The sequence below is a fragment of the Anastrepha ludens genome, chromosome 4, assembly GCF_028408465.1.
Source record: "Anastrepha ludens isolate Willacy chromosome 4, idAnaLude1.1, whole genome shotgun sequence".
NCBI classification, from domain to species: Eukaryota; Metazoa; Arthropoda; class Insecta; order Diptera; family Tephritidae; genus Anastrepha; species Anastrepha ludens.
Window position 1 is genome coordinate 124,226,835 of NC_071500.1, and position 21,042 is coordinate 124,247,876.

The window sequence follows — 21,042 nt, forward strand, 5'->3', positions numbered from 1 at the left end:
TCGCTCTCTCCACTCTTCCTCCCACAATAACATCAACAACCAACACAACAACAACAACAAACACAGCAGCTACAACATCAGTATGTTCCCTGGCACATCTGATTTCCTCTTCGGCAGTAACTTCAAAAACTTCCACAACATCGCAAGTACAAAATATTTACACCATTAGCCCCAAAGAACCAAATAAGCAAGAAAACCTAAAACGACATCGTGACGGACAGTCCCCAAACAACTCAAACGAACAGATGAACACTAATAAAAAACATAAAAACAAAACTCAAAACACTGCACAAAAGACACTCAAAGAGTACTGGCTGGACAAGCCTAATTCAAGCAACCGATTTGAGTTGCTAGCACAAGAAACTGAAACGAATGAACTACATACTGACAGTGGGACAGAACCGAAAACAAAACCACAAATCCAAACAGAACAACGCAAACTTAAACCACCACCCATCTATGTGCAAAACGTTGAAAATGTACATGCATTAACAACAGCCCTTAAATCACTAACTGATACAAAATACGAACTTAAAGCACTCTCAACAAATGAAATTAAAATCCAACCACAAGAAAACATTCACTACACAAACATTCTGAAACTATTAAAAGATAAAGAAACAAAATTCTACACATTTAGACCTAAAGACCAACGAGGCTTCAAAGTAATACTTCGCAACGTTCATCATGCAACTGATAAAAACGAAATCATAATGGAACTAGCAGAACTTGGTCATGAAGTGCTAAACATACACAACATTCAACGCAGTAACACAAAACAACCTCTCCCGCTTTTCGCTATAGAACTAAAGCAGCAAGACAATAACAAGGAAATCTACAAAATAGTAACCCTTCTACACTGCAGAGTCACGTTTGAGCCACCTCACCAAAAGCGGACAATCCCCCAATGCACAAACTGCCAAAAATATGGCCACACGAAGAATTATTGCACAAAAGACCCAGTATGTGTAAAATGTGCTGGTAAACATAACACCCTTAACTGCAAAATCCATCACTCCTCCAACAAAAATGAAATTAAATGTGCCCTATGCGGCGAAAATCACACCGCAAATTATAAAGGATGCATGGTCTACAAAGCCCTACAAATACAAAAATTCCCCTCCCTCCGTAAAAAAGAACTACCAGCAACGCCAACGCCACCCACAGATCAGTATCAGAACTCTGGCACAAATAAACAAATAATCCCAGAAATAACGTACGCAGAAGCACTTACCAAAAATATGCCTTCATCAGCGAGCCATAAACAGCATCCTCCCACAATTAACACTTACCCGACGCAACAACAAGACGACTTACAAGAATTGAAACAAATGATGAAACAACTAGTTGCTCAAATGACCAACATGATGAATATCATAACCTTGCTTGTAACTAAACTTGATAAACAATAAATTAATAATCGCTATCTGGAATGCTAACGGACTATACCGCCACTTACTAGAATTGAAAATATTTTTAACAGACAATGCAATTGATATCATGCTCATTTCCGAAACCCATGCCACTGAGAAGACCTATATAAACATACCAAACTTCGATATTTATTATACAAATCACCCTGACAACAAAGCTCATGGAGGCACAGCTATCATAATAAAAAGAGCAATAAAATGCGAAGAAATGGATGGCTACAAAGCAGAACATATACAGGCGACTACAGTCTGCATCAACACTTTGACTGGCCCAATAAATATATCAGCTGTTTATTGTCCACCCAAGTATAATAATACAACACACCAATACCTTGATTATCTTAAATCAGTTGGAAATCGATACCTAGCAGGGGGAGACTACAATGCTAAGCACGTAACATGGGGATCTAGGATAACCACCACGAAAGGAAGACACCTATATGAGGCCATTAAGGCAAATAACAACAGCATATTAAGCACAGGAGAACCGACGTATTGGCCAACTGACAATAAAAAACTTCCTGACTTAATCGACTTCTGTATTACGAAAAACCTAACTCACGAAAACATTGCAATAAAATCATGCCTTGACTTATCATCAGACCACTCACCATTAATAATAACGCTCCAGGATAGACCTGTTAGAAAAACCATCACTTCGCTATATAACCATAAGACGAACTGGAATATATTTCGTGATGTCTTAAAAGAAAACATGGAAACTCGAGTCTCTTTGAAATCCTCCTCCGAACTGGACAATGCAATCGTATACTTAAACGATAACATAATAAAAGCAGTAACACAATCGACACCAATATTAGACACCTTAATAACAAAGAAAATCCCTGCTTTTATTTTAGACAAAATCAAACAAAAACGCAAACTCAGGAAAGACTGGCAACGCTCCAAACACCCATCCGATAAAGCTAAACTAAACAAATCATCAAACGAACTCAAAAAAATTCTCGAAGAACATAATGACAACCAACTGAAGAAGTACCTTAGCAGCCTCGAAACAACTACAGCTACTAACTATTCCCTATGGAAAGCAACTAAAAAACTCACTAAAACAATCATACACAAGCCTCCAATAAAAACAAACTCCAACACATGGGCTAGAACAAGCAAAGAAAAGGCTGAAACATTAGCTGACCACTTTAAAACAATATTTACAAATAGCATGGATAATAAAGACATTAATCTGCCGAACACAATTGAGAATGCAGACCACACAATACAAAACACGACAAAAGAAGAAATCAAATATTATATAAAGAAACTTAAAGACAAAAAGACACCGGGATATGACCAAATAAATGGGAAAATACTAAAGGAACTACCCGATACTATAATAAAATACATACGAGACCTCTTCAACGGAATAATTAGGTTACAATACTTCCCAAAAGCATGGAAAGTTGCACAAGTTATAGCGATCCCCAAGCCAAACAAGAACGCCACTGTTGCTAGCTCGTACAGACCAATTAGCTTGCTGCCCATCCTCTCTAAATTGTTTGAAAAAATACTGCTTGACAGAATTGCCCCGATTCTACAACAAAAAGACGTTATCCCCTCACACCAGTTCGGTTTCCGAAAACAACACTCAACTGTGCAACAGATTCACAGAGTAGTCAACAAAATTACAGACGACTTCGATAAGAAGAAATATTGCATTGCCGTGTATTTGGACATCGCGAAAGCTTTTGGCAGAGTATGGCACAAAGGACTTCTATATAAACTAAAAACATTTTACCACTTAACATATTTAATATCCTTAAAAGCTACATGTCTGATAGACACTTCTTCATAAAATATGACGATGAGTGCTCTGTTATCTTGACGGCGACTGCTGGAGTACCTCAAGGAAGCGTACTGGGCCCCATACTATACTTAGTATACACAGCAGATATACCAACGCCAACTACTCGAGGATCAATGATAGCTACATTTGCAGACGACACAGTTTTAATGTCAGCTAACCACAATGAAGAAGCAGCAACAAAAACACTGCAAGATACGCTATCAGCAACAACAAAATGGTTTGAAAAATGGGGCATTGAGGTCAATAAAGACAAAACACAACATGTAATATACGCGAAGAGAAAATCTGCAAGATATCCAATCCAAATTAACGGGGAAGACATAAAAATACACTCAAGTGCAAAATACTTAGGTATAACGATTGACTCAAAACTCACATGGAAAAAACACATACTAAACAAGAGAAACGAGATGAAAAACAAATTCCGACAACTCTACTGGCTACTAGGAAAACAATCAACCCTAAGCTTACTTAATAAACAAATGATATACAAATCAATAATCAGACCGACATGGACCTACGGACTAGAAATTTGGGGGACTGCCAGTAAATCAAACCTACAAATCATTCAGAGAAGTCAATCTAAGATGCTAAGGACCATCACAAACGCAAACTGGTATATAAAAAATGACGATATTCACCGCGACCTCGGCATAGACACTGTCACTGAAGCAGTAAAAAGAAGCAGCAGTAAGCACATCTTGCGACTATTAGAGCACAAAAACCATGAGATGAGACTGATACCGGAAATGGAACTTAAACCAAGAAGACTAAAGCGCAAAACACCCACAGATCTTGCTCGTACTGTAATATAAAATAAAATATAATAATATAAAATTGTAGAAAACTATGTATTAGTAAAATTGTAACTAAATACCACCAAAGACAATAATGTTCTCTTTCAAAGGGAAGGGACATTTTAATTCCAAACCCTAACACCAATTACTTATTGTTAATATTAACAGATCGTAATTTATAATGGAAAAAAAAAAAAAAAAAAAAAAAAAAATAAAACAAGTTATTTTGAATATTGAATCGAATTGATGCTGGCAAAGCGTTTGCTCAAAATCTACCTGGACTGAGGAAAGCTCTTACAAAAGTGACAGGACTTAATCTCACCGTAGAAACGAAACGCCATGTCGATGGAATTATTAAGTACATAAGTAAATTTGAATGTGTCTTAATGTCTTCCATATGGTTCAAGATTCTCACAGCAATAAACTACGTCAGTTTGATTTTACAAAGAAAAGAAGCAACGATTGACGTCGAGGTAAAGAATCTTGAATGCCTAGTAGCAGAGCTACAATTGTTACGCAGCCAATGGGGATCGATTTTAAAAGAATGTCAAACTGTTGCAAAAGGTTTGCCAAATACTTCGTCAACATTGCCAGCAAGCCGAAAGAAGAAACGTAATGATGAAGAACCTGAGAATTTAGCGGAAAATATGACCGCCGAAGAAATTGATTTCAAGAGGAACACATTTCTCGTCATCATGGACTCAGTTATCACTAGTATTGAAAATCGGTTTACTGCAATTAAAAACATAAACAACATTTTCTCATTCCTGTGGCTATTTCCTAAAATTGAAAAAGCAGAACTTCAGACAGAAGCTCTTAAGTTTGCTAAAAAATACCCTTCTGATGTGTCGGAAGAAATCTCAATTGAGATGTGTCACTTGAAGAGTCTGTACAAGGCGAATTTTACTGGAAATTGGGAATGTTGTATGCCTCCGTTCGACTTGTTGAATGCCATCACAGCTAAAAACTTGGATACTCTGTTTCCGAACATTTGCATTGCTTGGCGAATATTCTGCACCCTGCCAGTATCGGTTGCCGGCGCCGAAAGATCGATCAGCGCTTTATCAAGGATCAAAGACTACCACCGTTCTTGTTCAACTCAGAGTCGAGTAACAGGATTGGCAACTTTGTATTTGGAATCTGAGTTAGCAAGGAAACTTCGATGATATTATAAGAGCTTTTGCCTCACCTAAAGCAAGAAAAGCAAAATTCTAAGCATCGTGGCAGTCATTTTCAAATATTGTTAAAAATGTTAACTTTTTTCAGCTGCGTTTTTTATTTCAGATTTGCTGAAGAGTTTTCTAAAATTAATTTTAATCAATATTTCATAATTAATTCTATCAAAAATTTCATCAATGAGTTTTTCAATGTTTAAATGTTATATCACTATAACATAATAAGCATTTTGATAAATAAAAAAAATTTGAAGGGGCCCGCATCTCAAGTTTCCCCCGGGGCCTGAATACTCTCTCCACGGCCTGTTCAGACGTCTTGGCGCTCACTTTTTTGCGACACCTGCGATTATAGCAGGTTTAGTTATCACACACTTGGTGAATTTCATCAGTTGAAGTGGTTCACACAAATGTAAATAGCCTTATGAGTGTAGGTTAAATTAGGTTGTAGCGGTTGTCCTTAGTGAACACACTAGGCTCACTCAGGCTCATAGTCCATAGTGGTGATGCGTGGGGAACTTTTTCTTATCTCTCCTAAAATCAATGTGAACCGTTCAGAAACTTTAGAAGTCCCTCGATTTCCATCGAGCTGAGATCTTGCAGCTTTTCTTTCGTTGGAAAATTGTCTACCTAAAATGGTAAATAAGCGTCTGGATAGAGCAGGACAGTGACACAGAAGGTACAAAATCATCTCTTTCTCTTCTTCCTCTATAAGTGGACAGCTTCAACAGAAGTCATGTATCTTTACTCAATTCACCTGGGCGCAGGCCCGACGAGAGGGAGGGATCGGGTACTTTTTCCCCCAGTCCCGGAGTTTTCAGAGGGGCCCGGACTCGAGATTATACGTATTTATATGAATTAGACATCATTGGAAAGGGCCCGCATTTGCAATTTTCCCCGGGGCCCGGATTTTCCCCCGGGGCCCGGATATGCTCTCTACGGCCCTGCCTGGGCGTGTCTGCTTACTACACATTGCCCTATTATAGGCTATCAATGGGCTAATATTATGCATTTTTTGCATATAAGAGATTTTGTGCGTTTAGCATTGAGAGTAGGCCACAATTATTGCTCGATTCTGCAACTGCGTTCGTTACGCCATCTTTCGTTCGCTGTTCTTACAATTTTCTCAAAAATAAGTGACTTACTCTCGTTTGTCTGTAGTAAGGGGAAGCAACGAAAGCCTTTACCCCGCCAGTGTGGGACTTTAACTCGAACCAAACCCTCCACCCTCATTGTACCGATCGCCTCCGGTACTATGGTTAAATAAATCGTAGGGAGGCGGTTGAGTATGGAATGAGCAAGGGTACGCCTAGCTCATTGTCTGTGTATGTGGTCACTTTCGTGCTGCGTTTCACTGATTCATCTGACCTACAGTTCTCCTCGATGTCGCAATTTGGGTGAAATCACTCGTGAAATGTTGAAAATGTCTTATTTTCAATTACATTAAAAAAATTACAATTTTTGGTTTAGCTAAAATGTTTATTTACATATCTCTAAGTTTCTTTTAATAATATTTTTACAAGTGCTTAAGTTCGTAAATATTTATGTACATACGAATTGCCTATAATTCTTCACTTAATGTACCTATACAATTCAAAGCGAAAAAGTCCATGCTACACTGTAGGGACGCTAAAATTACACATAAAATCGCCGAGACACTTAAATTTTATTTTAGGCCATAGATTACGGATCTGTGTTCCGTTTTTCTGGAGCACGTAATTTTCTCAAAATATTTCGATTCTAAGTTTGTATTGTCTCTGTGTGTTGCATTTTTCTGGATCAGTTAGATTTTTCAAAATATTTCGATGTAAAGCTTCTCAAGACTCTCAAGTGATTTATCGATTATTTTTTAAAGAAAAAAGTCTCAGTCGCTGGAAAATATAATGATTTGCCAACGCAGCTATTGTAAAGTATTCGGGCATTGGATGCATTTCTCTATGGCACGGATCAGTGGTTCAAATCAATTGTCGATTTTTTAAGTATTAGATCGAAGGCAAGCGAAATTTTAAAACACCACAGTAAAAATGTGCTCGTAAGTATTGCATCGTTTTGTATTAAAATATGGTTATTAAACATTTCTAGGTGAAACTTAAAAAAAAAAAAAAACTTTTTAAGAGAAAACTAAAAAAAACACTTTAAAAAAACTTAAAAAAAAACTTCTTTAAGTTTTATGCAGTTGCATGTAAACATAACCAATAATTCTGTAAAAGACGACAGAGTGGCTTTGGAATATCCAACGGGTTATGCTGTTCTTTTAAAATACGTCGTGTAACTTCTCCGGTGTAATAATTTCACCAGTGTAATAATTTCTCCAGTGTGTTTCAAAATTAAATAGCAACCTTCAGCCAATGAGAAACCACATAACGTAACTTCGCTATAGCAGCTGATTTGTTTTTCTCCCGGTTTGCTGCCTTGCATGTCGAGGTGCCCAGCTTCTTTGTTGTTGCTTTGCTTGTTTACATTCTCAATTCTGACTCAATTCTCAATGTAATTTTCACATTCATCAAAGGTGCAAAAACAAAATATGTACTTGTAAATGCTGTTGTTGCTTTAGCGAAGTCACTTTCATTAATTTGTCATGACTTGAACCCTTTCGTGCGAATCGATATTTCGGATACGGCATTAAATCACACGATTTTCAGGGCTTGCCTAATTATCTTAATTCGAAAAAATTACTACAATTTACAAAAAAAATTTTAAATATAGGACTATGAATAAGTTCGTGCGGTTTTTTTCGAAATTTGAAACTTTATTGACGTAAAATGGTTACAAATTTAATATTCAAAATATTGTCCATCGCTTACTACTACTTTTTCCCATCTTTCTGGCAATTCACGGATTCCCTTTGTGAAAAATTCGGTCGGTTTTGCCGCAATCCACGAATCGATCCATTTTTTGACTTCATCGTAATTACGGAAGTGCTGGTCAGCCAGGCCATGTTGCATCGATCGGAAGAGATAGTAATCGGATGGCGCAAGGTCTGGACTATACGGCGGGTGGGGTAGGACATCCCATTTGAGCGTTTCTAAGTATGTTTTGACCACTTGTGCAACATGTGGCCGAGCATTGTCATGTTGCAAAATAACTTTGTCGTGTCTATCGGCGTATTGCGGCCGTTTTTCTCGCAGTGCTCGGCTCAAACGCATCAATTGTCGTCGGTAGACATCCCCCGTAATCGTTTCATTCGGTTTCAGTAGCTCATAATACACAACACCCAGCTGGTCCCACCAGATACACAGCATAACCTTCAGGCCATGAATATTCTGCGCCGACGTCGATGTTGAAGCATGGCCAGGGTATCCATACGTTGCCCGACGTTTTGGATTGTCGTAATGGACCCACTTTTCATCGCCAGTCACAATTCGATGCAAAAAACCCTTTCTTTTGTGCCGTTGAAGCAGTTGTTCGCATGCCATAAAACGGCGTTCAACGTCTCTTGGCTTCAATTCATACGGCACCCAATGGCCTACCTTTCGGATCATTCCCATGGCTTTTAAACGTTTGGAAATGGTTGATTGATCAACTCCCAAAGTTTTTGCAACCTCTTCTTGCGTTTGAGCCGGATCTTGATCGAGCAATTCCTCCAATTCGGTATCCATGAACTTTGGCGGCGCACCCTCGCGTTCTTCGTCTTCCAAGCCAAAATCACCACTTTTAAAGCGTGCAAACCACTTCTGGCACGTTCGCTCAGATAGAGCATGCTCACCACAAACTTCCACCAAGATACGATGACTTTCGGCTGCTTTTTTCTTCATATTAAAATAATGAAGAAGAATTCCCCGCAAAAACACATTATTTGGCACGAAATTCGACATTTTCAAGTGTGGTAAAAATATTGTTGTTTACGCTTCAAATAAAAAACTTATACTGACGTTTGTGCCTTACGACAGTAGCTCTCCAATGAATGTTTGGAAATGTGGATCGATGGAATAATAATCAAGTTACGCCATCTGTTGTAAAACCGTAACGAACTTATTCATAGTCCTATATAAAAATTTGGTAGAAATAGGTAAAAAAAAATGAAAAGGATGATTTGTAGTCCATTGAAAATGAACATCTTTCTATGTTAATGTTGAGCTTTTTTAAGTACAAAATTTTGGAAGAAATATGTTGAAGTGTCCAAAATTGGAAAATATTAATAAACAACTTTTTATATTAATGTTGATTTTTTTTTTAATCATAGTACCAAAAAACTGCATTCGGCTTTAATCCGGTAACGGGTTCTCGTCGTTGATCAGGCCATATAAGAAAGTAAGTAATAAACTTCGAATTTTTTCATTAAAAAATACTTGATAAAATAAAATTACCTGTTACAAAAGAACGGAATATAGATCCGTAATCTACTACTCAAAATTAAATTTTTGTCTGGGCATTTCTTTTTTTGTTGTGTAATTTCAGAAATTGATGTTTTACCTACCGTTTTATCGAATTGAAAGTGTTGATTTTATATAAAATAGCCATACGTGTGGATATAAATTCTTATAATAAAAAAAAATTAAAAAAAAACCACACAACAATCAGATTTCAGCATTAATTTATAGCCTTGCAGTCGCTAGTTTAGATGCTTCAGAGCTCCAAGCGGCCAAGTGTAAGATGCTACAGAATACAGGATCATTTTATATGAATTATTTAAATCTAACAGGATATGAAAATTAAATTTATTTTCTTGCCGTGTACATTTGTTTTTTTTTTCTTTGTTACTTTGCTTTGTGAACATGATTTCTTCCTCTAGTAGTAGACTTTCTTTTGATATTTTAAGATAGAAATTTAAAGCTAGAATTCTATATCAAGCGAGCTTTCAGAGTTTAGAAGCTACGGCATGCGTCATATTGACATGGCCCTACAAATGGCGGAATCTAACTGCATCTGCAGTTTTATGCCACCTACAGGCGGTGGATGAGAAGCTTTTTTCATATCAGAAATGCATACAGCCGAAAGTTAAGCTCTGCCTACTGAGAGGCAAAATCTATTAAAAGGTTTTCTTATGCCCATACAAATCAACTCATGTTTCTCATGCAGCACATGATGTTTCCAGAGCTCGTGGAAACCAAATCAGATGAACTATTTTTTGATATCCGTGATTCACACATACCAGAATCAGTCGAGAAATCTAACAGGTTTTTCTTTTTTTGAACTGCTGTGATTAGCTATGTTTTTACATGTAATTATTAAGAGCATCAAATGTAAGCTCTCGGCGAAAACCTACAAACTAACCTACTCAGGTTCGCATAATCACACACACATACATATGTACGTACAGTGCAGAAACAGTTTTTAATATACCTACATAAGTAAACATAGTTACCGAGAGCAATTAAAAGCAAAATCTTAAAAAACCAACCAAGTGTTGCATATAAATAATTTAAAAGAGCCTTTGCTGCATCTTTTTTCAATTAATGATTTCGCAATGTCTCGTTGATAACGCGCAGTATATCGATTTGTAGGTCAGTGAATGCCACCGGCGACATTTTAGCGCTGCGAATTTTCATTGCAACTGCTTTAAAGAAAGCGCCAACCTCGTCATCTCCCAAGTGTTCAGTCGATGTTAGGTTGGCAATTGTTGAGGTAGACGTGACAGCTGCAGCAATGGGTGCAGCACCACTCATTGTCCCGCTAGTCGCCGTTGTTGACGCACTACTTGTCATGGGACTGCTATTCGTCAGAGTTTGTAGATTGATGCTATCCATGCTGAGTGAGGCACTTGCGTTTATTATCGCCGCCATGCCGCAATTTTCACCCAACACATTTGCACTGTTGTTGTTGGCAGTTAAGTTTGTGTTCCCGCCATTAATCAAACCGTGTGCATGAGTTTGTTGCGGTAGCTGTTGTTGTTTCATATCATTAGCGTAGTCATGTTGCTGATGTTGTATGATCGATTCATCGCTAGTGGTGAGTGTGGCAGTGTGCGATTCGCCACCAACTTCTAGGGTAAGCAAATGTTGTTGCTGTTGTTGGTGGTGATGCTGTTGCTGTTGCGACTGATGATGCTGCTGCGTAGATTGCGTTGCTACTTTCAATAACGTTTGCTGCTCTTGTGGTTGATGTTGTTGCTGTTGCTGTAATGTTACGCCTTGTTGTTCTGCATTATTTTCCTTTATATCTTTGTACTCGTTCTCCTGTCTCTCTAGATTATTACCGCATTCTGGCTGATTTGAATTATTATTGATAGTTGTGTTGCTTGTTGAACTTGGTGCATAATCCGGAAAGTGCTGGTGTGATTTGCGATCTTCATCGTCATCTTCTGCATCCATGTCATCGCCGTCGTCGTTCACACCTGTATCGCTGGCATGTCCAATTATGTAGTGGTCAATGTCCATCTCGTCATAACCACCAACGCTGCTACCACTAACAACACAAATGTCGTGCTGCAACTGGTGCTGGTGTTGGTGTTGGTGCTGGTGGTGTTGTGTATGCGGGCCTGATAGTGTAGGTAATGTTTGCGATTCCAGCTCGTGTGTCTCTACTGCCACTTCTGCAGGCGAACGCAATGGTGAACTGTCAATTATTTGCTCTTCTAAATCTGTGTCTGTCTCATTTTTGGGTAGTTGTACAATATTTTTGGCATCAAAATCCCTACAAATTAATTGTTGATAATATACGGTAATGCAATTTTAAGCTGCATTAATTTTACCTTGTTTTATGTTTGATAAATTTTTTGAGAAAGCTAAGTGCATCGTAGTGTTTCCAACGTGGCAGTGATGCGGAATTTTCACGATCCTTTAGCCGTTTATGCTCCCGGATGTATTGATCTCGCAGTGCCTTCCATTTTAAGCGGCAGCGCCCAACTGTTAATTAAATTTTAAATAAACATACATAAACATAAAAATTAAAAATAATTTGGTCTTTGTAAATAACTTACTTGGTTTTTTTAATTTTTGCGCAATCTCGTCCCAAACTTCAAGTTTTACTTTCGAATTTCTATAATTCGGATGAAAATTATTATACAAGATATCCTCTTGTTGTACCATGCTGATGAGGTCTTTTTCGAAAAAGCCTTCCATATTCAGAAAAGTGTGTATGGGGTCGTCATCTTCTTCGTCATTATGTGATTGCGACTGATGCATTTGACCTGCTGCAGCCGTTACGCTTTCCACCAAGGCACACAGCATGTCATCAGCGCCCGAGTGTTGTTGTGCATGCTGCAATAAGTTGTTATCATCCAGTTCATGGACGCTGTGCTGATGTGCTTGCATGTTACGAGTATCTGTTGTGTTCGCTGCGGTAAGGTAATTCCAACTTCCACTGTGTTGTTGCATAACTGAGTTTAACTGCTCGTCCGTCAACGATGTTAATAGACGTGTAGTTGTTGCCTCATGTTTGTCTTCCGCATCCAACACATTTTCATCCGTATTAAACTCACAGCTAGTGAATTGGCCGTTTTCGATTTTGATACTCGGTAGTTTGTTGCATTTAATGTTACCACTAGCATTAGGCCCAGTTAAATTGTCGCTTTTGGCAATTGTAGTGTTGGCACGTGGTCGATAGCTAAAAGATGTAAAATATGACGCGGTTCAGAACTCTATATAAACGCCTGTACTAAACCTTATACACAATTTTGTATCCAAGAACATGTTGACTTTATTTTAAAAAAATTTCACTTACTTCCTTGACAACGCAAATGGCCGCAGAAAATCCAACTCCTTAAAGTACCGCCATTTGACATTAGCTTTGGCATTGAACTTGCTGCGTTTCAATTCGCGACAATATTGGTCTCGCATGGCTTTCCATTTGGACTTGCATTGTGCCTCTGTGTGATGAAGGCCGATATGTAATATGGATCTTAACTAGCACAATTTATTATTTTTGTAAAACTTACCCGACCAACCAACAGTTTCTGCAATTTCCATCCATTTGGCATCCTTTCGGTGACTATTACGATAGTACTCATGCTTGGGATTATAAAGGGCCTGCTCTTGCGCTACCAACGATATGAGCACAACCTCTTTGGGTATGGACACAATGTCTTCATGTAATTCGTGTGTTAGTTCCGAGATATTGCCTAGACTAACGATGTTATGCTGCTGTTGCTGATTTAAATGATGCCGTTGTTGCTCTAATTGGGGCGATTGCCCATCCAGATGGACTTGCACATGCATGGATGTGGTGCTACCTGTTTCGGTCAATGCCAAAGTATCCATCATCACACTCTTATATTCTTTCGCGTTGTTGTCACTTTCTGCACATTGTTCTTACTCATTAATATAAACATACTTTTTCCATAGCCTTTAAATGTGGAAGATTATATTTGGCTTAAATAGAAATCAGAAAAACAATTTTTCCACTTTCTGTGGGTGAAGTGAAATGTCAAAAACTACGGATTAAACAAACTGTCAAATGTAAGGGATGTTGGTGCTGCCATATCATTAATTAACGCGATGAACACGGGCATGCAAATAACTATCACAGTTCAAACGTAAAAGTACGTTCACATAGGCATTAATTACCTATAAATAAACAAAAGTTATCTACCCGCATCACATATGGCAGATTACCTGCAAAATTGACAATCAGCTGTCAATACTGTTGTGAAAGGTTTTTCTTCATAGAAATTATTTTGATGGAATATTTCGGTGTTTTTGGTTTATTTAATTATTATTAACTATAGCTAATTTAGGAGGAGAAGGAAAATTTAATTTAATTGCGCAATTGGCTGCTAATAATTAACAGTTGGAGGAAATCCGTAAACGACGTTTATTGAGGTTTCAAAAAGTTATGGCACCAATAAGCATTAGAAATTCGATATTACAATTTATAATAAGTAATAAGATGAGAAAGCGTTTATGGACAGACGCTATTTTCTATAATGTAAATGCATAATTAATAATATTTAACAAAAAAATTATTAGAATTATGTCTACAAACCTGTTTTCTTTGCCTGGTCCATTTTATTTGGCTTTTAATTTGCTGTTTCTCCTTACATTACCTGATGTGCTTGCATGTTACGAGTAATAATAATTATCAATAACACAGGGTTGTATATCAAAAAGTATGGTTATTACCTAGGATTATTTTACAATCTCAGATTTTGAGAGAGAAATTTTGTATGGGAAATCGCGCTTTTTAATTACGGATTGGGAGTTAAGCAAGAAAAAGTAGATCATCTACTTATATGTGAACGTATTATAAGGATGAGAAAACACAATACTAAATAAAAAATATTGTTGCAATGAATTTTTTTATTACCTTTAGGTACACAATTTCTTGGTATCATATTTACTTTTTGAATATTATATCAGTCCAATTCTTGACTACTTTTTCCCATAAATCTGGACGTATGGCGTCAATAGTGGCTTGAATATTGGCTTCCAATGATGTAAGAGTTGCTGGTTTGTCGGCATAAACCCTTGACTTAATATACCCCCATAAAAAGTAATCCATAAAGTAATTAAATCATACGAAGTGTTGTTACTGAACGGAAATGTCAACAGAGTTTGCCATTCTCAGCTGTCAAACCATAAATATCAATATTGACAGTTCTCATGCAGCTAAAACACTCCCGATACAATAACGGCCAGTGTATCGCGAAATCAATGTATCCATTATCGAGAATAGGAGAGAAAGTGTTTAGTACCGAAATTCGGTAGGAGTATTACGTACCAAGAAATGAGCACAAAGTGTGAAGTACCGAAATTTGGTAGAAGTATTACGTACCGAAAAATCAGCACATTACTAGTAATAGTTACTAAAAAATATTTCTGTAGCACCAAGATGAATTTTGAGAAAATGACTTAGGTAGAACAGCTGATATGTTTTTTCATGCGATTTGGTGGTTTTAATGTCAAAGTGCACTACTTCTTTCTATTGCCTTGTTTGTTTTTTATATTCCCATTGAATTTTAACATTCAAACCACCAAATTGCAACAACAAAAAAATATTAATATTGTTGCTCTACGAATATCATTTTCTATGAATTCACTTTTGCATTCTGTTTTTGAGGTTTGGTGGTTTGAATGTTAAAATTCAATGGGAAATGGGAATGTAAAAAACAAACAAGACAATTGAAAAATTTCAACAGAATGTAAATAGGCAGAGAAGGCAACAGCAAAGATGAGAGGGTTCTCTTATAGTACAATATTATCTATGAGTACAATAGTACACTTGAACCTACGGTACAGGAATTGTGCGAATTTTCTCCTCTTTCAAGGGCTGTCATTCTAAAGCTTTTTGAAAACATGTTTGTGGAATGTGCAATGCTATCATGCAAAAATAGCAATAACGTCTAATAGCGACAATCGAAAGCACTCAGCAAAAGTATGGAATTCGCTGAATTATAAATGTTTTGTGGATGTTCATTGCTGTTTCAACAACAATGATGCCAACAACAATCAATATCACATAGAAAGTGCCAAGAGTATCAAATTCGCTTTTTTACCCATAATTTTACTAGATTTTTCCAAAATGTATATCGGGAAAAGCCTATTCAAACGTTCATTTTTCAGTTATTTTCTTTACCGGTCATGAGAACCATAATAATGAGCGCAACATGCCTTTATGAGAGAACCTTTCACTTTCAGTTCACACATGCACCCTCGCTCTTTATTGCACACTAAAATTTAAATCCAATTAGTTAATTGCATTAATGTTTTTGTTTTTAAAACGGCGCATTATCAAAACAGTGGAAATTTTCAAAAAGTTTTTGTAGTTCAGTTTGCATGCAGACGTTGGCTTTGAAACGGTGGTTGCGGGTAGACTTAACGGTTGTTGGTTGCATAGGAATTTCTCTTATTCTATAATATATTATTCCCTTATATATTTAAATTGAATAAAAAAATTAAAAAAGTTTTAGTTATAGTAAACAAATATATATAAAAAATAAAAAAATATATAAAAATATAAAATAAATATTAAAAGTGAAAATATTTGCCCATCAAAATGCCTAAAATTGATCCGGAAACTCAAAAACTCTATGATGAAATCAACGGAATGATTCAAAAATTTAAGGTGGCGCTCAATAATATACAAAATTATAATTTAATTATTTAGCTTCGATAATAAATCATTTTACTTTAACCACAAACATTTTCAAACCGTTAGCTAGCAGAAAATGTGCTAATTGAATTAATTTTTCGAAATAAATATTTAGGACGACCAAAAAGCAAAAGCGGACTGTACATGGGCGGAAAAATGTGGCGATATGGGTGATGTGCCCAAGCTGCGACTCAGTTCGAAGAAGATTCTGAAGGGTCACATAAACAAAGTTAATTCCGTACACTTTGCTGGCGATTCTAGGCATTGTGTAACGGGTTCTCTGGATGGAAAACTAATAATTTGGGACACATGGACGGCCAACAAAGTTCAGGTAAATTTTAGTGGTTTCTTCTTTTTTAATTACATTAATATATACATACGCACGTGTGTATGTATGTATATGTATATGAATTACAAAGCAATTGATTTATTATAAATTCTGTTTTTCTAGGTTATACCACTGCGTTCGGCTTGGGTTATGACAGTCGCTTTTTCACCATCGGGCAACTTCGTAGCTTGTGGGGGAATGGATAATCAGTGCACTGTATACGATGTTAATAATCGTGATGCTTCGGGTGTAGCCAAGATGACTCGAGAACTTTTGGGTTACGAAGGTTTTTTGAGTTCTTGTCGTTTTCTAGACGATGGACATCTAATAACTGGTTCGGGTGATATGAAAATGTAGATTGAATGCTTGAATTTTGCTAGAGAACAACTCACTCATATAAATTTGTACACGCAAAAACGTTTACAGTTGTCATTGGGACCTGGAAAAAGGTGTGAAAACAATGGATTTCAATGGTCATGCTGGTGATATTGCTGGCTTAAGTCTGTCACCCGACATGAATACTTACATAACAGGCTCGGTCGACAAGACAGCCAAACTTTGGGATGTGCGTGAGGATACATACAAGCAAATGTTCTTTGGCCATGAAATGGACGTAAATTCCGTTTTCGTAAGTAAAAATCATTGTAATTATGAATTCATTTTACTTCTATTTAGATGGTTTTTGCTTTTTGATACAAATTTACCTTTTTTATTTCTTCGTAGTATCACCCTAGTGGTCAAGGTTTTGCTTCCTGTTCGGAGGACCAGACAGCGCGCCTGTATGACATTCGGTCGGATCAGCAAATAGCTCAATATGAGCCGCCACAGAAAAATACAGGCTTCACTTCCTGTGGTAAATGAACAATACTTTTTGTTTCCATCTTTCAATAGAAATTTTAAATAAAATACAACTCTTTTTAAACAGCGCTATCAACAAGTGGTCGATATTTGATGTGCTCAGGAATCGAGGGCAATATTTACGCTTGGGATACTGTTAAAGTTACACACAACGGTTAGCCCTTCAAATTACTCGAGCTCTAAACATATTCTTAAAATTTTCTTTAAATATATTTCCAGCCACTTTGCAAGGTCACGAAAATCGCGTCACATGCATTGGCCTCTCGCCGAATGGCATGTGCCTTGCCTCTACTAGTTGGGACCAACAAGTACGCCTTTGGCTGTAAATTCAGTGTTAACGAAACTTATACTCAAGCGGAATGTATTCGAAGCGTGTGAAAATTTTTAAAAATATGTAATTTCTCAGAGATTAACTAAAATCAAATAAATATACTACAAAATGCGCGTTTATCATGCTATATTACATTTATTTTTTATTTATGTTTTAAATAAGTCCCATAGTTGTTCAAATATTTTCATATAAATACCAATAAACTGAAATGCATATATGTTAAAAATAAAATTGCACGCTACAGTTAAACAAACACCTTAACCCCCATTCAATTTAATACTTCTCAATTTAATTAGTACATGGCCATTAGCTGTTTCAAGTCGCGGTTGTAGTGTTGATTTGTCCAGTCGTTTTCTGGGTTATCTAAATGGTTATCAAAGTCTACTACCTCGCGCATGGCACCTCGCTGTAACAACTCTGATACTGTTTGTAATGTTGCCTTTGTTTGCGATAATGTGAAATTAGCTTTGGTCCAACGTGTAGCTTCTCCATTACAACTGAACACTTTTAGCGCCGCCTCTGACTGATTTAGGCTCATTAGCTTATTATCTACCAGCACGAAGCATGCATTTTTATTACTCTCAAGTATTTTTTCTGCTATTTTGGCGGCGGGTGCCCTCTCTATACTGTTATCATAGAAGTTTTCGGGTGCAACATAGTAGCCGGCCACAATTAAATTTTCACGATCAGCGTATGCGTCAACCTTTTAAATTACAAAAATAAAGGTACGGCTGACTACTAAAATTTCATATGTACCTGTGTAAGCGCAATCTCTGCCATTGGGGTTACATAGAGGCATTGATGGAATAGTGGTATTGCATCCACAATTTGCACTGTGTTACCTTTGGGCGACTTTTCGCTCAACAACACTCCGTTCACTGCCAAGTGTGGATATTTGGCGGAATGAAAAATAATTTTGGCGTAAGCACGGTCGTTAAACTGATAATCTGTCATTGTGCTGCAATAAAGTATAATTTATTTATTTCAAGAATATTAAATTTACACCCAAGCTACGAAAGAAACACGTACTAATTTATAATATTGAACCCAGCTAATGAAATAAATTAATGCTGTCAAATCGTGACAGCTGTCAGGCAAATGTGTTTTGCAAAATATGTCATAGAAATAATATTTTGAGAATAAAGTCAAACAGAGCTGCCAGAAGCTATTTTTTACCGTCGTTTAAAAGAGCAGAGTACATTTTGCGAATAAATAAAAGAGAGTTTTCTAATAGCGGTCGTCCTTCGGCAGGCAATCGCAAATCCTCGAGTGTATTTCTGCTACGAAAAAGCTTAAAACTGCAGGTGCCTCCATTTGTGCAACAACATCAAGAACGTACGCCCCAAACAGGAGGAGTAGGTCGGTCAAACACCAAATTTACACAAAACAGTTCTTGAAATAAATTTTTCTTTAGTAAATAAAAAATGAAGGAACGATAATTTCCGTTAAGTAAGTATAATTTAACGAAAAAAAAAATTGAAAAACCTTAATTGTTAAAGTTGTTGTTTTTGTAGCAGTATAAAGCTTTCCCCATACATATACGTTGAAGTAATAGCTTTTGGCCGGATATAAATCCGTGTCGTTTCGGTTCCTAGAACCGACTGTTGTGGGAGCGTTTCATTGTTCCATTTAATTTAATTGATCAATTTAATTTAATTCATCAATTTAATTGTTGATCATAATGGTTGCATAATTTTATCTGCTGAATTCTATAACTATACTAGTACTATGACTTTACTATGAAATTGGTTATGCATTATTGGCTGGCGAAAAAATATGCATTTTTATTATTTTGTTTAATTTAAAAATCACAAATCTTGAAATCACAATATGCACCAATGCATTCACCGCATGGTGAATTCTATCCTATCCTGTCATCCTTGCATTTGCTGAATATTCACAACCAAGCATCTTCTCTTCTTCTTGTTTGTTCATTTATGACAAAAACGTGCGGTTATCAAAATCGCGAAAAATAAAGTAGTGATTTTCGGAAGGCGCCCTTTCTGTATCCTACACATCGTGGATTCATATTATAATATTAATAATCCGCCATTCAGTAGCATCTAAAACAAATAGTTCGGTAGATTTTAATGTGCACGCGCACCACAAATTGAAGAAGTTCTAACAAGCACCTAACTCGCTGTCATTGTTAGCGATACATCTTCAGTGATAAACAACTAAAGAGTAGAGTCCGCTCAGCGCCAATGCACATCGCCATATTGAGGGGGCCACAACATGTTTGAGTGGGAATGGTGAGCCAGCACTGTCAGAGAGTCCTGCATACAAAATACATACATAATTTTCGTTCTACGTGACTCTACATTATTACTTACTCAATGGTTGAAATTAATGTAATTGCGACTTATGCACCTTTCTTGGTTTTTTATTAATAAAATGAAATATGAAATTTTGAAAAAATCTTTGCTTATTTATTTTTAGGGCCCTATAAAATGTTCGGTTCGATTTCGGCTGAAATTGACTGAAGTACTGTCTTAAGATTGATGTTCGGTCTTTCTCTACTCGAATGTTATAGAGGATATGCCGTCAAGCGGTGTTTAAAAAAGTGTGTGAAATTATCAATGCAAATATTAATCGCAGCTTGACTATCGGAAAAGATATTAAGGTCTCCCTCCCAATAGCGATCACTAAGCATTTTGCTTGCCTGCAGGATCACGAAGACCTCTGCTTGAAAAACACTAGTAGTTTTCGGCAGTTTAAAGGAGACTGAAATATTGGCTTATCTAGAGAAATCCCCTGCTCCAGCTCCAGATTCGATCTTGGGTCCGTCGATGAAACCAGAGGTACCTATGTCCGTGCGGACTCTCCTGTCCTTCCAATCCAGCCTGCTTGGAAATAAAGTTCTACCACAACTCTCAAATGCTAGTTTGCGGATGGAGAAATCTCTATGAAGTACAGAAGGAAGGAGAAATCTGTCTCAAAATGTTTGTACTCGAAGGTCAACCGGAAGTAAGTGCAGATATGCGTTAAGGGTGGTAGGGGGGTATGTTCTCCGCGCCCAGTGATGCCAATACATGCAGCCTTCTGCACTCTCTCTAATTTAGTGGTGTTACAGTCCTTTTGAAAAGCTACGCACCAAACTAGGCAGCTATATGTCCAAATTATCAGAACCACTAAAATGTGCAGAGTACGATACGTGGCTTGATACCTCATTTTTTCCCGAACATCGTTTTACAGAAGTCACCAAGATATTTGACTTCCGAATTCCATCACTCGAGATAATTTTTTTATTTAATAAAAAAGTAATTCAAAAAACAAAATGGGATGATTTGAGTCACCTTGCATATATAATATTAATATGAAGTGCCCAATTAG

At 36.9% G+C, this 21,042-nt stretch overlaps 3 protein-coding genes across 3 annotated transcripts; 1 reads left to right on the forward strand and 2 right to left on the reverse strand.

The window, feature by feature from the left end:
- Positions 1-10,479: 10,479 nt before the first annotated feature.
- On the reverse strand, positions 10,480-13,525 carry LOC128861030 (uncharacterized). Its single transcript, XM_054098902.1, has 5 exons — positions 13,041-13,525; positions 12,827-12,971; positions 12,084-12,709; positions 11,856-12,009; positions 10,480-11,797 (listed from the first exon to the last, which is right to left on the reverse strand). Exons 1-5 carry the CDS (start codon positions 13,363-13,365, stop codon positions 10,618-10,620), a joined length of 2,430 nt encoding a protein of 809 aa, XP_053954877.1. The 5' UTR covers positions 13,366-13,525; the 3' UTR covers positions 10,480-10,617.
- Positions 13,526-15,868: 2,343 nt separating this feature from the next.
- LOC128861031 (guanine nucleotide-binding protein subunit beta-2) lies at positions 15,869-17,841 on the forward strand. Its single transcript, XM_054098903.1, has 7 exons — positions 15,869-16,165; positions 16,308-16,523; positions 16,644-16,873; positions 16,947-17,148; positions 17,244-17,373; positions 17,446-17,532; positions 17,598-17,841. Exons 1-7 carry the CDS (start codon positions 16,097-16,099, stop codon positions 17,702-17,704), a joined length of 1,041 nt encoding a protein of 346 aa, XP_053954878.1. The 5' UTR covers positions 15,869-16,096; the 3' UTR covers positions 17,705-17,841.
- On the reverse strand, positions 17,825-18,819 carry LOC128861032 (ER membrane protein complex subunit 8/9 homolog). The gene is made up of 3 exons (XM_054098904.1): positions 18,739-18,819; positions 18,466-18,667; positions 17,825-18,412 (listed from the first exon to the last, which is right to left on the reverse strand). The coding sequence occupies exons 2-3, from the start codon at positions 18,661-18,663 to the stop codon at positions 18,002-18,004; spliced, it is 609 nt and encodes a 202-aa protein (XP_053954879.1). The 5' UTR covers positions 18,664-18,667; positions 18,739-18,819; the 3' UTR covers positions 17,825-18,001.
- Positions 18,820-21,042: the final 2,223 nt, after the last annotated feature.

What these genes read in the sequence shown, in the direction of transcription:
- LOC128861031 (XM_054098903.1), top strand. Translation starts at nt 16,097, where the DNA reads ATGCCTAAAATTGATCCGGAAACTCAAAAACTCTATGATGAAATCAAC. An exon ending in GGTTCGGGTGATATGAAAAT is followed by an intron (nt 16,874 to 16,946) that starts GTAGATTGAATG and finishes AAACGTTTACAG; the next exon opens with TTGTCATTGGGACCTGGAAA. An exon ending in TACAGGCTTCACTTCCTGTG is followed by an intron (nt 17,374 to 17,445) that starts GTAAATGAACAA and finishes CTTTTTAAACAG; the next exon opens with CGCTATCAACAAGTGGTCGA.
- LOC128861030 (XM_054098902.1), bottom strand. Translation starts at nt 13,365, where the DNA reads ATGATGGATACTTTGGCATTGACCGAAACAGGTAGCACCACATCCATG. An exon ending in CCATTTGCGTTGTCAAGGAA is followed by an intron (nt 12,710 to 12,826) that starts GTAAGTGAAATT and finishes TACATCTTTTAG; the next exon opens with CTATCGACCACGTGCCAACA. An exon ending in GCAAAAATTAAAAAAACCAA is followed by an intron (nt 12,010 to 12,083) that starts GTAAGTTATTTA and finishes TTTAATTAACAG; the next exon opens with TTGGGCGCTGCCGCTTAAAA.
- LOC128861032 (XM_054098904.1), bottom strand. Translation starts at nt 18,663, where the DNA reads ATGACAGATTATCAGTTTAACGACCGTGCTTACGCCAAAATTATTTTT. An exon ending in CAGAGATTGCGCTTACACAG is followed by an intron (nt 18,413 to 18,465) that starts GTACATATGAAA and finishes GTAATTTAAAAG; the next exon opens with GTTGACGCATACGCTGATCG.